Genomic DNA, 16,679 nt, shown 5'->3' with positions numbered 1-16,679 from the left:
CAGAGCCTCTGTTCAGTGTTCCGCCTATCACGGAATGAGAAGGCATCCGTGATAGGTGGAACACTGAACAGAGGCTCTGCTGGGTAAATTAGTGTTCCGCCTATCACGTAACAGTCTGAGGAGGAGGCGTGGCTTTTGAATAATGGATGGCCGCCGTCTGACAGACAGGTACCCGGCGTATAAGATGACCCCCGACTTTTGGGGCATGATTTTAGATGCAAAAAGTCGTCTTATACGCTGGAAAATACGGTAAACATTATTTAACAAAGTGATATTGTGATATATTTTTGTTTAAAAGTCAGATTTTACTTTACTAATACTTACACTATAAGAAAACATAATAAGCATTGGGGGAGGGGGGTAGACCTTTCTCAGGTTATTATTACTTAGAACCTAGGTACAAAATAGGAGCTTCAGGTACCTTCTCAGAAAACAATGACAAAGGTGATTCTTATTTTGTTTTTTGAGTCTTAATTTTGCTTCTCTTGTGCTTAGTGTCATCTTTTTTTTACAGTTTTTCTCTGCCTTTAAACAGTTTATCATTACTATCTGTGTCTTCCTCACCCAGTGACAAACAACTTCTTAATTTCTTCCCAATAAGGGTCATAAATACAGTTCAAAAAAAGAAATAGACTCTTTCCACCACTATCCAAAACTAAGATCACACTTTCGGTTGGAGTTTTGGTTGGGCTTAAAAACTCCAACCGAAAGTGTGATTTTATATATTTTATACATTTTTAAAAATTACAATATGCATTCTAATTATCAATTACAGTTTACTAAGTCCGAAAACGTATTAAATTCATGAGAAGGAACATATATATATATATATATATATGTGTGTAACACAAAGAAAGTTGTAAAAATATTATGCAAGCAGTTTTAGCTTGGACAAAATAGCTACAAAGTTCAATACTAAGCAGTCCTAGTTAGTATTAAACAAGCGAGGTAGTATTTAATATTAATATTTAATCTGGTGTTAAGGTTTCTTTTGTTTGAAGCTACTCTATGACTGGCAGCTTTGGGACAAGGACCTGCTTTCAAGTCATGTGGGTTAAATATAATAATGAGGACATTGAATATATCTCCATTTTAAACAAAGAAGCCTTCATAAACGCATTATAACATCATAATGAATTGTAAATTATGTGTGTAGCTGTTATTGTTTTTATCTACATTAACTTCTACTGTTGAATGCAGGAAAGCATTGGAAGAAGAACAAAGACAATATTGTTACTGGAATCTAGTTTGATAGAAGTTGCTACATGAGGGGGTTTAAGTGTTCTATGCCAGCCCAATATTTATTACTTATGTTGCTAAATCCTTTTGCTCAGGACTAAATCCAGTTTGCAAAATGAACAAAGCATTTTCTGGCTGAGATCTATGCAACTTCTATGTAAATGGAAAAAAATGTTAAAGAATGTCATTTTCCATATCAGAATAAGCTGTTGTTTTAAACCTAAACTAAGTATACAGTTTTAGGTTTAGAAAGTTCTCTTTCCCAATTGAAGCCGAAATTCCATCAGCTTTCTGCTGTCTATTGTTACTCCACCAGTTCAGATAACTGTGTTGTTCCATTTAATCCTGTGCAATTCGTCTCCAATGCTGCGTACATACGATCTGAATTTCTGATGGAAAAAGTCAGATCGACCTTTTCCATAGGAAATTCCGACCATGTGTATGCCCCATCGGAGAAATTCCATCTGAATTCCAATGATTTTCTTTGGATTTTAAATATAGAACATGTTCTATTTTACTCCGATGGAATTCCGTCAGAATTCCGATGTGCTTTTGGCTGGGCAAAAGCCTGATCATGTGTACGCGGCATAAGTCTCTTTGTGCAAAAAAGTAAATGCAAAAATCCTTAATTCTAGTCATTTGTAGCGTGTTACAATAAAACCTGACTCAAACAAAAAAGCAGCTCTCACTGCACTACTCATGCCCACTACAGAATGTCCTCAGTGTTTAGGGTTGAATGACACCCAGGGTATATGACTAGAAGCATAAGGATTACTCTGCTGCATGGGATGGTTTGTATGCAAACACAGGGTGGTAGTCAGAGTGCTACAACCTATATCAACATCCTGTAAATCACAGTAACCCCTAAACATTCCTATACTTGTAGCAGCATGCATCAGGATTTTTCCTCCCCCAGATATTATGCTCCAGATTTTTTCCCATATCAGACTTTGTGTACAGTTACTTTACCAGCTGCAAAAGAAAAAAAATCTCATATTAGTAGGTGACTTTAAAATAAATGGAGAACACAAAGTTCACTGTTTACTGCCTTTAAGGCCTCGTACACACGACCCGACATGTCTGCTGGCAGAATTTGGTCTGATGTGTGTACACACCATCAGACCAAATTCCCCGTGGACAGAAAACGCGGTGACGTGGCGGCGACGATGAGGCGGCGAAGTGAGCGAACCCGGAAGTTTAATGCTTCCACGAATGCGTCGAATCACTTTGATGCATGCACGGGATTTTGGGCCAGCGGACATGTCCGATGAGTCGTACTGACCATCGGACATGTCCGACGGACAGCTTTCCAGCGGACATGTTTCTTAGCATGCTAAGAAACTTTTGTCCGCTGGAAACCTGGCACACTTGAGAAAGGAGCGCGCAGGACTCTCTACAGACCAGCGCATGCTCTGAAACGCGTTGTGTATCTTTGTGAACCTTGTCAGCCACCATCCCCCTGACGTCATCATCCAGCAGACGAGCGGCTTGTCTAAACAACGCTCTTGCACAGCTGCAGACTCGGCTCTCCCGGCTTCAGAACTGAGATCTTTTCACAGATTGCAGGCACAGCCCGGCTCCACTTAATTACCATCACTTCTATCCTCGTTCCTGCTATTTTAAATGTAAATGTTGGATACCTGCACCTGTTATTACAATTAAACCAGATAACTTATAGGTGCTTTTCCTGTCTTTCTTTTTTATGTATGCTCGAGTTGACTTTACTCTTGGAGAGCAGCCCATGGTTACCTGTTGATATCTGCCAAGTGAATACATCTTATTAGCATGGACTCTTGTACTCACATTTATGGACTTGAATATTTAATTTATGAAATGCTGCTGTCATTATACCCTTGCTTTTACCTCTCATGTTGATTATCTTCAATGAACTCCCTAAGCGCTGTAATCCTGTGTTATTTTTGTCCGCTCGGCCAGGAATCCGGTACGCTAGGCCCTACACACGGTCGGACATGTCCGCGGAAACTGGTCCGCGGACCAGTTTCAGCAGACATGTTCGGTCGTGTGTACGAGGCCTAATAGTCAAAGGAGCATAGTCCAGCTTTCTTTCTATCCCTGTTAGCTAATTCCACCTTCCTTTTCATCTTCTTAAAAGTATAGTTACTGGAAATCATAAATGAAAAATACATTTTTATTTTTAGATATAAGGTATAATTGCAAATTTAATAGTACATTTTTTTTTTAACAAATGGTTACTTTAGAGGTTGCTAGGGGTTCATTGAGTATTTGTGGATTGTACTCTCATCTACACTGACCATCAATGTAGGGAAACTTTTTTACCTATTGGCAATAGAAGGGAGCACAATATCGATCACCAATGTAAGGGGGCACTACATTGACCACTACTGTATATGGGAGCACTTCACTTTTCAAAGTAAGTGTTTCTCTTCTGGTAATTATGATTTGTGTAATTTCATGATTACTATTGAACAAATTATTTTGTTACTGTTTATAGAGCAGGGAGATAATGTAAAAGGATCTGCACTAGGTGTCAAATAATATACGTGTAGCACTACCCTTCTTTCAGTGCAATGACACCTCTGTGCCGATTGGCCTCTCACTTTACTGCTGTAAGGTAACAGCATAAATGAATGATCTGGTAAGGTTCCAATGGCTTCAAATGATTCTCTTATGGTTATCCTGGCTGATGGCTCAGAGGAGTCACTGCACTGAAAGAAGAGACACTTGTCACCTATTTTATTTATTCTTTATTTTTGCACAGTAAAAGGTTCATCACGTTTTGACATCAGCTATACTAGATTTATTCTAGGACTTTTTTTTATATTTTATGGACCCTATTACCTCTATTGAGTCACGTTAACATTTATATGTTCACCATCAGCATGTATTGATTATTTTTCAGTCTTTTCTGTGATTCAAGATTGCTGTACTTTTTGTTTTTGAGTTTTCACTTATTTTGTGAGATATTTCATTAGGATAGTGTTTTATATGTTTTATTGATCCACTTTACGATTATTATTAACATCGCATTCATCATTTACCTCAAACAGCGTAGCACCACACATTGCAATTTATTTTGCAGTCCCGGTCAAGCCTGCCTGTAGCAATAAGGCTAATAGATGGATTTATGGTCAGTTCCTAAAGGATTCATTCTCTCTAGTAGAAGAAAGTAAATCTCCACAACAGCAGCTTACAAGTCCCAGTGATATTGCAGCTCACTATCCGGTCACATACAGCGATTAGTACACTCCCTGCACCCAGGTGACTCGGTTTGTCAGGACCCCCAACTTAACTCTCTGGATTCCACTCAGGCCCGCAATATGCAGCAGTGATGGTGCATCCTGTACATCAATGTGCACACTCTGGTCTTCCGCGTGGCAAGAAGAAGTTGTGTGCAGTACAGCCTGAGAAAATGTGGCTTTTTCTAATATCTCTAGCAATCTCTCTCTGGGTAATGTGGTTTAAAAACTCTTGATTACAGTATAGTCTCTCTCTTCTGGACTACAGTTCCCACAGTGTACTGCGGCCTGATTCAGTCTATTGAACCCTTCCTGCTCATCAGCTCCCCCTTCTTTCTGATAAAGCTGTTAACCAGTTCAGCACCGCTGGGCAGCTTCTACAACGAGCAACTGCATCTAGTGTTTCTCTCACTCTCCATTCTTAGTTAAGCACCTGGCTACACACATATGCAAAATTATTTATTCTTTCATTAACTCTTAAATCTTCAATTTACTAGGGCTGTGGAAATTAAAGATTAATTCTTCGATTAATCGTTCATTTTTTTGTTCAATCAAAATTCTTTTAATCAGTATTAGTGGTGCAACGGATACTAAATGATCTGTGATCCGAACGGGTCACCATATGCGGATCGGCACACCACATGATCTGTGGAGCTCCGCTGCTGCCTCGGCCATAGGAAAGGCTGGAGCGGCGGCCATCTTGGTCCTGCCGGTGGCGGCCTAGGTAAGCCTAGAGCGGCGCGCTGACGTCATCACCCGGCCTTAACTGCTCGTGTTTGGCCGGCTTCTCTGGTAAGACTAATCAAGCACTAATCTTCCTATACAGTGGGGGAGATGTATGTGGATATTACAGTGGGGGAGATGTCTGTGGATATTACAGTGGGGAGATGTATGTGGATATTGCAGTGGGGGAGATGTCTGTGGATATTACAGTGGGGGAGATGTCTGTGGATATTGTAGTGGGGGAGATGTCTGTGGATATTACAGTGGGGGAGAGGTCTGTGGATATTACAGTGGGGACTATATATAGTGGTGATCCGAAAATTGTATGTGCGTTATAATTAATCGAAATTAGTCGATTAATCGATTTAAAAAAAAAAGGTTAATCAAACATGAAAATTTTAATCAGTAACAGCCCTATAATTTACTGATAACATTCGTGTTCCTAAAACTGCAGGTATTATAATCTTTAGAAAGGGTTCTCTGAGAGCTGAAACTTATTTCAAAGGTTTCTCCAGGGTAAAAGGGTCGATAAAGGCTGTAATAGTATGCAATTCTTTAACATGGGTGATCTGATGCATACCAGGTTAGCACCAAGTTGTTACTTAAAAAAATTACATTAAAAGAGATATGGAGAAAGCCATATCTTACTTGTTTTTGAAGATGCTAGGTGCCTAGCTGGCATGCTGACCATGTGGCTTCAATACTGTGGTCAGTGATCTGGATCAAGCAGACAGTTTAAAGAAACTGGGTTGAAATAAGAACTCCTGATCTGCATATTTGCACAAGGTCAGTGATCCAGAAAGCACCAGCATATTAATTTAGCATGACAGAAAGGCAACTAGCATTTTCAGAAGTACAGGTCAACATTGGCAGCCTGAGCGCTTTGTCAGTATAGTATTTTTTTTATATAAATTGTTTATTTATAGATTTTCAAATCAGACAAAGTAATTACATAATCCAGACATTTGAATGATTAAGAGTGCAAGAAATAAACAGTCACACTTGCAGCAGGAAACATACAAGTCTGGTAGTATACAAGGTAGTTATACCATAAAATATAAATTACTGTAAGTGGTGGGTTCAACAAGAACAACTTACCATGGCTCTGCTGAGCAGAAGCATATACTGTATCAACAATCTATCACCTATATTTAAAAAAGAGAAAATGGGAATCATTCTATACGAATCTGTAGGGGATATGGGCAATGGGTAAGCAGTTATGGTGTGGTGGAATGAGGCTCTGTGTTAACATCAGAAGAGTTCCATCTCTCCCAAATAGCTTCGAATCTGGGTAGAGAATCATCTATAACAGCTGTAAGACGTTTCATCCTTCTAATATCGGCAATTGTCGATAAGAATTGTGCAAAAGTGGGAGGGGAGGTAGCTCTCCAGCATTGAGGAATGACACGTTTGGCTGCCAGTAAAAGAAAAGCCATCAGTTTGCAGAGATTTTTTTTAGATTTTCAGGAGAGGTAAGCCTAGTAACATATATAAAGGTTGAAAGGGTACGTTGATCTCTAGGATCTTTTCCAGGAGATCATGGACTTGTGACTAAAAGGGAGTTATTACCGGACAGTCCCAAAAGATGTGGAGGTGGGTACCCACAGAGGAGCCACATCTCCAACATTGGCTATGTGGGGTCAATTTATGTTCTGCTAAAAATTCAGGGGTTCTGTACCAGAACATAAGTATTTTATATGTAGTTTCTTTCTGGGCTACACATCTAGAGACCCTAGAGGCAGCGTCCCAAATTCGTCTCCAATCTCCCAATGAGATGGGCTTACGCAGTATGTGGGACCATACCACTTCCATATATGAATGGGTGTTTTCAGAGAGGGGAGAAGCTGAATGTAAGATTTTGTAGATAGTGGAGATCTGGTGGAGTTCGTGAGGGCCTCTAGAACACATCAGTTCAAAGTCAGTAGGGACTCTAAGGGTCAGTTGGGGGGACCAGGAAGTAAAAAAAATGTTTAATCTGAAGGAAGGAATAAAAAAGGATTTTCGGGATTTTATGCTTTGACTGTAGGTCTGTGAAAGATAATAATGTACGCGTTACTGGGTGCACCAGGTGATGTAGGTGAAATATGTTTACTTGAGTCCAGGGCAACATAGAGTCATAGGATAAGCTGTCAGGGATTTCCGGGTTAAAGAGAATATTTGTTAGGGGTGGGCAAGGGGACGATAAAGAAAATTTACTAGAACAGCGTCTCCAGATTAAAAGAGTAAATAGCATCGGGTTTAGACAGACCTTTTGTAAATGAGCAAAAGATTTGTCGCGCCACAACAAAGAGCATGGGTGGGCAGGGACTGTAATTCCCATCTCTATTTCAGACCATCTGGTTGGGGCAAATCTAGACGTCCAGGAGGTTATGGCTTTTAAGTAAGTAGCATAATAGTATTTAAATATATCGGGAGCTCCTAAGCCACCCTGTGAGTGGGGGGCCATGAGGACTGAGCTGGCTATTCTATGAGAGGCGTTATTCCAGATAGTTTAGAAAGTTCCTATGTAATGCTTTCAGTTGGGTCATGGGAATCAGTACCAGAAGAGTTTCAAAGAAATACAATAGTTTAGGGAGTATAGACATTTTGAGGACATTTATCCTCCCAATAAGAGACAACGGAAGCTTCGTCCATAACTTCAGTAATCTACCTATCTCCATGAATAAAGGAGGGAAATTAACCTGGTATAGGGTAGAATTGAGGTTGGACAGGCGTACCCCTAAATATTTCAGGGAGTGGGTGCACCAGCGGTAATTGAAGTTACCTTGTAGAGAGGCAAGTGCATCTGCCGGGATATTTATAGGGAGGGCCTCCATTTTGGTTGAGTTAATCTTAAAACCGGAAAGGCTACTAAATAAGTCTAGAGTTACGTGGAAGGAAGGGAGGTATGTGGGCGAGTGATCGTTAATAATATGTCATCCGCAAGAGTGAAAGTTTGTACTTCTCCTGTCTCAGCGCCTCCCCACGTATATCTGGATGGGATCTAATAGCCGCAGCCAAAGGCTCGAGACTTAAAATAAATAGTAGAGGAGACAGGGGCCAGCCCTGTCTGGTACCATTACTCTAGGGAAATGGCGGTGAGACACAGGAAGCCAATCAAACCTGAGAAGTGGGTGTGGAGTACAGCGCTTTTAAAGCCTGCATAAATGGACCAGAAAAAACATATTTCACCAAGGTGGCAAACATAAAGGACCAATTTAAGCGGTCAAAAGCTTTCTGCGCCTCTAATCTCAACCTGATAGCAGGTCTCATGGTCTTGGTCAAAAGGTCAATAAGATCAATGGTTCGTCTTGTGTTATCCCCTGCATGTCTAGTAGGAACAAATCCTACCTGATCCATATGTATCAATGATGGAAGAAGAAGGGCAAGTCTGTTTGCCAATATTTCAGTAAATATTTTATAGTCGGAGTTCAAGAGGGCTATGGGGCGATAGTTGTCAGGAATTGATGGGTCTTTGTCCGGTTTCGGGATGACCGTTATATATGCATGTAAGAATTGAGAGCAGGGTACAGTCCCTTTCAACAGTGATGCAAATAAAGTTACCATATGGGGCAGTAACTCCGGGAGGAATTTCTTATAATAGGAGTAAGGAAGTCCATCAGGGCCTGGAGATTTATGAGATGGGAGTTCTTTTATAACGGTAGAGATCTCTTCAGCAGTAATCTGTGCATTAGGTCCAGAACAGTCACCTGAGGACAATTTGGGTAAATTAAGAGAGTCAACAAAAGCGTCAAATTTCTCCTGGGAGACCTGGGACTCAGAGTCCTTAGAAAGACAGTTATATAGGTCTTGATAGAAATGTCCAAATACTTTAGTCATACCCAGAGGGCAATAAGTGGGAACACCGTCTGGCTGGAGAATGAAATCAGGTACAGAGGCATGGGGGCGAGGTTTTAACCTATTGACCAACATTCTGTGAGGTTTATTGGCAAATTCATAACATTTTTGCTTTGACCAGAGCATAGATTTAGCAATTCTGTTCAGATCTAGGGATTTTATACGGTTTCTCAGGGAGGTCAAAATGCGGAGGCAGTCCACCGTGGGAGAACTAAGAAGATTCCTCTCAGCTTTAGTTAAGTCGGCTAATAGAGTCGTGCGTTGGAGAGCATGATCTCTCTTAAGACGAGATCCAGCGGCAATGCATTCACCCCTAAAAAAAGCCTTGTGAGCTTCCCACAGAGTAGAGACCTCAGACACAGAGCCCTCATTGAGTTGAATAAATTTGGATAATTGGTGTTGTAAGTGCAAGTGAACAGCAGGGGTATTGAGACAGGGCTCATTGAGACGCCAGTGACATGTTCTAGAAGTCGGTGCAGACAAAAGAAGCTCGAGTGAAATGGGCGCATGGTCTGACCATGTAATCGGATGGACATTAGAGTCAGTTAAATAAGACAACAGTGGAGCGGTAATGAAAAAATTATCTAGTCTCGTGTATAATTGGAATGAGGGTGAGAAAAAGATAAATTGTCTAGCGATTGGATGTTTTACTCTCCAAGCGTCAAACAAGTTATGAGCCCTGATTGTCCTTCGGAATGAGGCAGAGGATTTCTGTGCTTGTCCAGGGGTAGTTTTGTGGAGCAAGGAAAATCTATCCTTGGAGGGGGACATGCATAAGTTGAAATCCCCCCCAATAATCATGAAGGGTTGGGAGAAGGCAGTAAGCTTTTCAAAAAAATCTTGAAGAAACCCAATCTGACCCGAGTTGGGAGCATATACATTCGCTAAGGTGAAAGATGTGTTCATGTGATCACAGTTCAAGAGAATAAAGCGGCCACGAGGATCTAAAAATTATGAATTGACACGTATGGCAGAGGAACGTTTGAAGAGAATAGCCACTCCGGCTTTACCGGAGGGATCAGAGGCAACAAATGTGGTAGGGAAGTGTTTAGATGCAAATTTGAAATGAACCATCAGCCTTAAAGTGTGTCTCTTGAACTATGACCACGTCAGCATTAAAGGACCTGAACTCTCTCAACGCCAGCTATCGTTTACAGATGGAGCCCAGGCCCTTAACGTTGTAAGAAAGTATATTAGTAGCCATTACTAAGCATTGTAAGCATATCTCGCATTGCATACAAAAACCATGGCCTGGATTCAGAGAGCAATTGCGCCTGCGTAACCATAGTTACGCAGCGCAATTGCTGACTTGCTCCGGCGTTACGAATGCTCCTGATTCAGGAACATCGTAACGCCGACTGCAGCCTAAAATCTGCGTGGCATAAGGCTCTTATGCCACGCAGATTTTAGGCTGCATTCTTGCGATGACCGCTAGGGGGCGCTCCCATTGTGCTCAGTGTATAGTATGCAAATTGCATACTAGCACCGATTCATAATGTTGCGCGAGCCCTGTGTACGCAAGTTACGGAGTTTCTGTACGGCGTCTTTAGCGTAAGGCTGCCCCTTCTAATAGTAGGGGCAGCCAATGCTAAAGTATACCCGCCGTTTCCGCGTCGTGAAATTTGAATTTCACGTCGTTTGCGTAAGTGATTCGTGAATGGCGCTGGATGCCGTTCATGTTCACTTTGAAGCAAATGACGTCCTTGCGACGTCATTTGCCGCAATGCACGTCGGGAAAGTTTCCCGATGGCGCATGTGCTTTACGATCGGCACGGGAACGCGCCTAATTAAAATGATTCCCGCCCCCTGCGGGTTCATTTAAATTGTGCGCGCTTACGCCGGGCAATTTTGCCGGCGCGCCCTCGCAATTTACGGAGCTACTGTGCCTCCGTAATTTATGCGCAAATCTTACTGAATCCGGGCCCATATATTCAGCAGAGACCATGATGTAAAAAAAAATAGTGATTATAATAAGTAAAAACATGAAAAATTGGCACAGGGTAGTGGAAACACAACCGTGTTTCTGAAACGGATCAAAAAAGGACCCTAAAAAAATTGAAAAGAAGAACAAAAATAAAAAAAAACAGAGTAATATATGGGAGTCCCAAGAGCATTTGGAAAGAAAGTCAAAGGTCAAGATGGACCTTAGGGTCCCCATTATATGCAAAAAAAAAAAATTGTAAAACATGGAAAAACAGCAAGAACAGCAACAAAAAAAGAATATACCTTTCAGGCATGAAGCCTGAGGGGAATTGACCCCTCAGGAGGTCGCGGTCACATTCCAGGACCATGACAGTGACAGAGGGGGGGGGGGCATGCCAGCCCTCATGATCCAATGTATTGGCCTCAGTCTATTCCAGGAAAACTGACTCTTTGCAGCGCCGTCATCTGCCCAGTTCCTCCAGTGGACTTTAGAAGCAGTCCACCCGATCCTACGAGGCTGTCTCTGGTGTACCCTGGGGGGTTGCCGCTCGACCCGTGGATCACGGCAAGCGAGCGCGGAGGCCTATTAGGCCCCAAGATGGCGGCGGGTCAGACGTTTATGGAGCCGGCTGCGGGCCGAGAAGAAGATCGAACGTCCGGCCGGTCTCCTAAATATCGTCTGGGATCAGCTCCTGGGGTGTCCTGGGACCAGGATGTTTGGTGGCTGTTTGTGGGGTTCTTAGCCCAGGATGGCAGTGGATAGAAGCTGGGTAAGCGGAGCTCCACTGTCACATGTCTATCTCCACTTGCAGCCAGACCAGTATAGGTTTCCTTTGTAAATATGGTGATACATCTTTCTCTGTGCACTTTACCTTGTCAAATAAGGTCAAGTGTTTTAGCTTGTACTTTATTATTGCACCTGACATTTTGTTTTTACCAAGAATATTTACAGTATATGGTAGTTTTTGTTCTAGTTGTTTAGTATGATTGTACAAAGTTATTATACGCTGAACACAAAACATTATAGCTTTATATATTTGTTTTTTCATTTATGAAAATGTGACAGGATGACTGATTTGTAGAAAGAACACCATGTTACTGAAAGTCAGCAAAGAAATAAATGAAGGTGCCCTTCTAAAAAAGACTGCCAGATATACATGAATATTTTAGTCGCTATAGTTATACACTTGGTCACATTGATGAAGTATATTGATGATGTTTCCTCCACATTACCAAATATATTTGTGAACTCTATTAGTTCTATAATTCTGAAATATAAAAAATAACTTATGCCTGACAGTAGACAGCGATGTTAACTTAACAGAACACCATCTCATTGTGCTATTCCTGTAAAATGAACAGTCTGATGATGGCTATAAATAAATTACATTTTGGGTGCCAACTCAAATGAAAGAAAACTTTTCAAATCTTCAGAGAGGTTTGACATTTGGCTCATTGATATAATAATTTGTGAAGAAAAGCACGAAGGGTAATGAAAAAAGAGAGGAAACGATAGCTAATCATAATGGATAAAATAGAATTGCAAACTGTTATCTGAAATGATGGGCTGCAGTATTTTTTGGCAAAGTATTATTCCCCTGTCTGCAATCTGTAATGATAGACTCAACTTTCATACTCTTTGCAATAAACTAATATTAATACATTTAAATGTATGCTCATACTAATATTTTGTAAGAGACTTTAGGGGACAGTGGAAGTGGTAAATGTGCTTTTCTTCTGTATACATATATGTTGTTTTCCAGCACATCTGTGGGAAAAGATTATTAAATTTACAGGTGCCTTCCGTGTGTGAATCTGTATATACCCCAGATTCCCTGTGAGACAATGAAAATCACATATCGATCGAGGCTATGGCACCAACTCCCTGAAAAGGAAGAACAGTTACATTAAAGGAGTTGTAAAGGCAGAAGGTTTTTTATCTTAAAGGGGTTGTAAAAGTTCTTTTATTTTTTAAATAGGTTCCTTTAGGCTTGTGCATTGTTGGTTTACTTACCTTTTTCTTCGATTTCCCTTCTAAATTATTTTTTTCTTTGTCTGAATTTCTCACTTCCTGTAAGCTTGCCCCATCATCCGAGCCATTCTGGCTGGGGGTTAGTCAGCATGCTCACCCCCTCCCTTGGGACTACATCCCTGCGGGGAGACGCTGTGAACGTTCACAGCGTCTGGGTGCCCTGGGAGGAGACTCTGTCCTGGGTGGAGACTCTGCCCTGGGTGAAGGGCCCTGTTCTAGGTGGAGACTCTGTACTGGGTGGAGACTCTGTACTGGGTGGAGACTCTGCCCTGGCATCACCAGTAATGCCTGTCAGTGCCCATCAGTGCAGCCTATCAGTGTCATCCACCAGTGCACCTATCAGTGCCCATCAGTGCTCACCAGTGCTGCCTATCTATACCCATAGGTGCCGTCTATCAGTGCCCATAAGTGCCATCTATCAGTGTCCATAAGTGTTATATATCAGTGTCCATCAGTGTTGCATATCATTGCACATCAGTGCTGCATATTAGTGCAGACTATCAGTACCCATCAGTGTAGTCTCATCAGCACACATCAGTGAAGGTGAAAAATTACCATACTTATTTACAACATTTTATAACAGAAACAAAAAAACGTATTTTTTTTCCAAAATTTGCGGGGGGCAACACCAAGGATAAAGTGAGTATAGCAAGTCAGAATAGAAGAACCAAGCTTCTGTCTTATGTCCTTACAGACTGCAGGTTATGACACAAGGAGTTGACCAGCTGATCTCATTAGCACACACCCTGCATCATCCACCCTCCCACTCCCAGCTGCACGTTTTTTAAATGAAATGCAATCAATCAGTGATCACATATAGGTCAGTGATCACATATAGGGCAGCCCATTCACCTGAATGTGCTGCCCTACACACAGCAATTGCCCCAAAGAAGTTTCAGAACTTTTTTTAGAGCAGGGCTTGGTGCGTTTTTTACAGCAAGTTTTGGTGCAGCGCATTTCTGAAATGCAGGGAAACACACAGATGTGAATGGAGCCTCATTGTTCTTGTGTTATCGCACCAATTTCACTTTCAGGTCCCATTCACATCTAGCATAGTGGGAGTGGATGTTTTGTGGCTCGTTTTTCCTGTGACACGCATAGGGTAGCCATTGATTTAAATGGGCTATGCTTTATGTGGCTTAAAAAACATGTTGCATTTGCAGCATTTGCCACTCGTTGTTTCGCATGGCAAAATGTGTGTTTGCTTCTGTGTTTGGTATGCCATTACCAATTAATAGCACTGAAAGCGCAACTAGTAATTTTAGGTGTATAAAGGTGGCCATACACTATACATCTGATTATACGATCTCCTTTAGATTTTCCAAATGTATACAATAGGAGGAAACCCCTATCTAGCCAATCACTCTGTGTCCAATCAGGCAGGCCCTTGCACTACATAATTGATGGAAGATCTAAAGGAAATTGTATAGTGTATGGACACATACAGCTAAAATGACATAGGGGAGCTGGAATTTAGAAAAAAAAGGTGAACTTATAGTGAAACAATAAAAATGAAATATCCCTTTAAATGTGCCTGGGGTGTCCTTAGTATGCCTGTAAAGTGGCGCATCTTTCCCATGTTTTGAACTATTCCACAACAAAATTACATTTCTAAAGGTAACATTTTAATTTAAAACTGCTTGCGGCTGTAATGAATTGTCGGATCTCGGCAATATAAAAGAAAATCATTGAAAAAAACGGCATGGGTCCCCCCCCAGTCCATTATCAAGCCCTTTGGGTCTGGTATGAATATTAAGGGGAACCACACACCAAAACTAAAAACAAAATTGCATGGGGGGTCCCCCCAAAATCCATACAAGGCCCTCCAGGTCTGGCATGGATATTAAGGGGAACCCTGCCTGCGCCTAAATAAAAATAATCCATACCAGACCCTTACCCGAGCACGCAACCTGGCAGGCCGCAGGAAAAGGGGGGGAGCGTTGATGGGGACAAGGGCCTCTTCCCCACAACCCTTGCCCAGTGGTTGTGGGGGTCTGTGGGTGGGGGGCTTATCAGAATCTGGAAGTTTAACAAGGAGACCACTAGATCCTGGACCCCCCTATTTGAATAGGTATCGGGTACATTGTACCCCTACACATTCACCAAAACGTGTCAAAATTTTAAAAATGACAGTAGACAGTTTGGGACAAGACTTTTATTTATTTTTTTAACATCATGTGACATCACGTAATGGTCAAATAGTCAATATATTTAATGAGGGTCTATTTTTATAAATATTTTATACCCTATATGGATTATATAATCACTGTGATAAATTATTTGCTAAACTGTGTTTTATGAAATTATGTTTAGTATTAATTTTATCCACCATGTCTTTTCATACTGTGCCTATGATGGTCATGCAAATACTTATATGTGTAAGATTATTGGTGGATGAGAGTACTGCGGAGAGATTTACTTAATCTTTGTGTCCTGATTTTTACCATTTTTAGAAAACATAATTTTTTCAGTTTTCATAGATCAAATAATACATTTTTTTATTATAAATGTTTTCATTTTTGAATCTGAGTGTAACAACAAGTATCCATTTGAACCTTGGAGGCTTAGTGTGCTTTAAATATCACTCGTAATACGTATGTCCAATAAAAGTGACTCAAAAAGGATGCACAGATGAATTTGACTTCCGGTGTTGCACACATCCACTTGTATTTCTACGCTGTTAGTAGATGTCTTGGGTGAGTCTCCTTCCCCAGCTAAAGCCTATTATATGAAAATGCGTTGGGTGGAGCCCATTTTGAGACGTCTATCCATTTGACCAGGCTTGTGCAAACCGCTGCTCTGTTTTGTGCACAATTTTATTGCTGATTTCTGATTGCCTTGATGTAGAATCTGAAAGCCCCCTTTAGCAAACAGGCCCCCAGATCCTACCCCTACCCATTCACCAAAAAAGTGTTAGTATTTATAACTCAAGGAGCCAAGCAAACTGAGTATAAAACAAACCATTTGGTGTGATTGAACATGGCTGATGCAAGTTGGGATATTAGTTGTTACTCACTATAAATGATACATATTTTGTTCTTCTTCTTACAGATTCTTAACCATTTGCACAAGAAGTTAAGAAACATGTCCAAGAAATCTGAAGCTTCAAAGAAAAGGGTAATTTATTTTTAATAAGAGCAACGTTTGTAAATATTTACATGCATAATTGTAGTTCCTCGTTGATCAGATGACATTATCAAGGGTATAACTACAGCTATAGCAGCCCGGGTGGATGTATGGGGCCCAGTCCATGTCTGAAAAGGGATTGTATAAATGCTGCTCACTTACACAATTCATCATTTTTAGTCTCTTAGTGAAATATTGTTTGGATTGCTGGTCTAGGGATTGAAAGGCAGAGACTACTTTTCTGAACATTAATCTACACTGCACAGGTCGAGTACAGCAGAGGTCTCTTGTGGAGGACAATATGTCTCAAATTAGCCCTGTCTGCACCTGGGAGTGATGAAGTAACCAAATAAGAAAGGTGGCTAAAAGCTTGCAACTGTTTAATTACAGTGGTCAACAGTTTTAAGTAAAAAATAGAAGCCCTAAATAGGCTGACCACCAATGGTAAAGGACTGCATAAAGGGTCAACTATTACTTGAAGGAACCCCATCAAACCATCGCTATGGCTTTTTTTCTCACCTATTAAAGATTGATTTTTTGCTTCTGATCAGAGAACATTATTTGCATGTTACATATTTTAA

The 16,679-nt window shown here is 41.0% G+C and overlaps 1 protein-coding gene across 1 annotated transcript in view; it reads left to right on the top strand.

Moving 5' to 3' along the window:
• Window positions 1-16,679, top strand: part of GALR1 (galanin receptor 1) — a 310,940-nt gene that overhangs the window by 187,296 nt on the left and 106,965 nt on the right. Inside the window, exon 2 of the mRNA XM_040353862.1 lies at window positions 16,024-16,089. Within this exon, the coding sequence (XP_040209796.1) occupies window positions 16,024-16,089 (66 nt within the window). The remainder of the gene's footprint in view (window positions 1-16,023; window positions 16,090-16,679) is intronic.

Source organism: Rana temporaria, chromosome 5 (genome assembly GCF_905171775.1).
Source record: "Rana temporaria chromosome 5, aRanTem1.1, whole genome shotgun sequence".
Taxonomy (NCBI): domain Eukaryota; kingdom Metazoa; phylum Chordata; class Amphibia; order Anura; family Ranidae; genus Rana; species Rana temporaria.
Note: the sequence above shows the minus strand (reverse complement) of the source record. Positions and strands in the feature narration are given on the sequence as shown.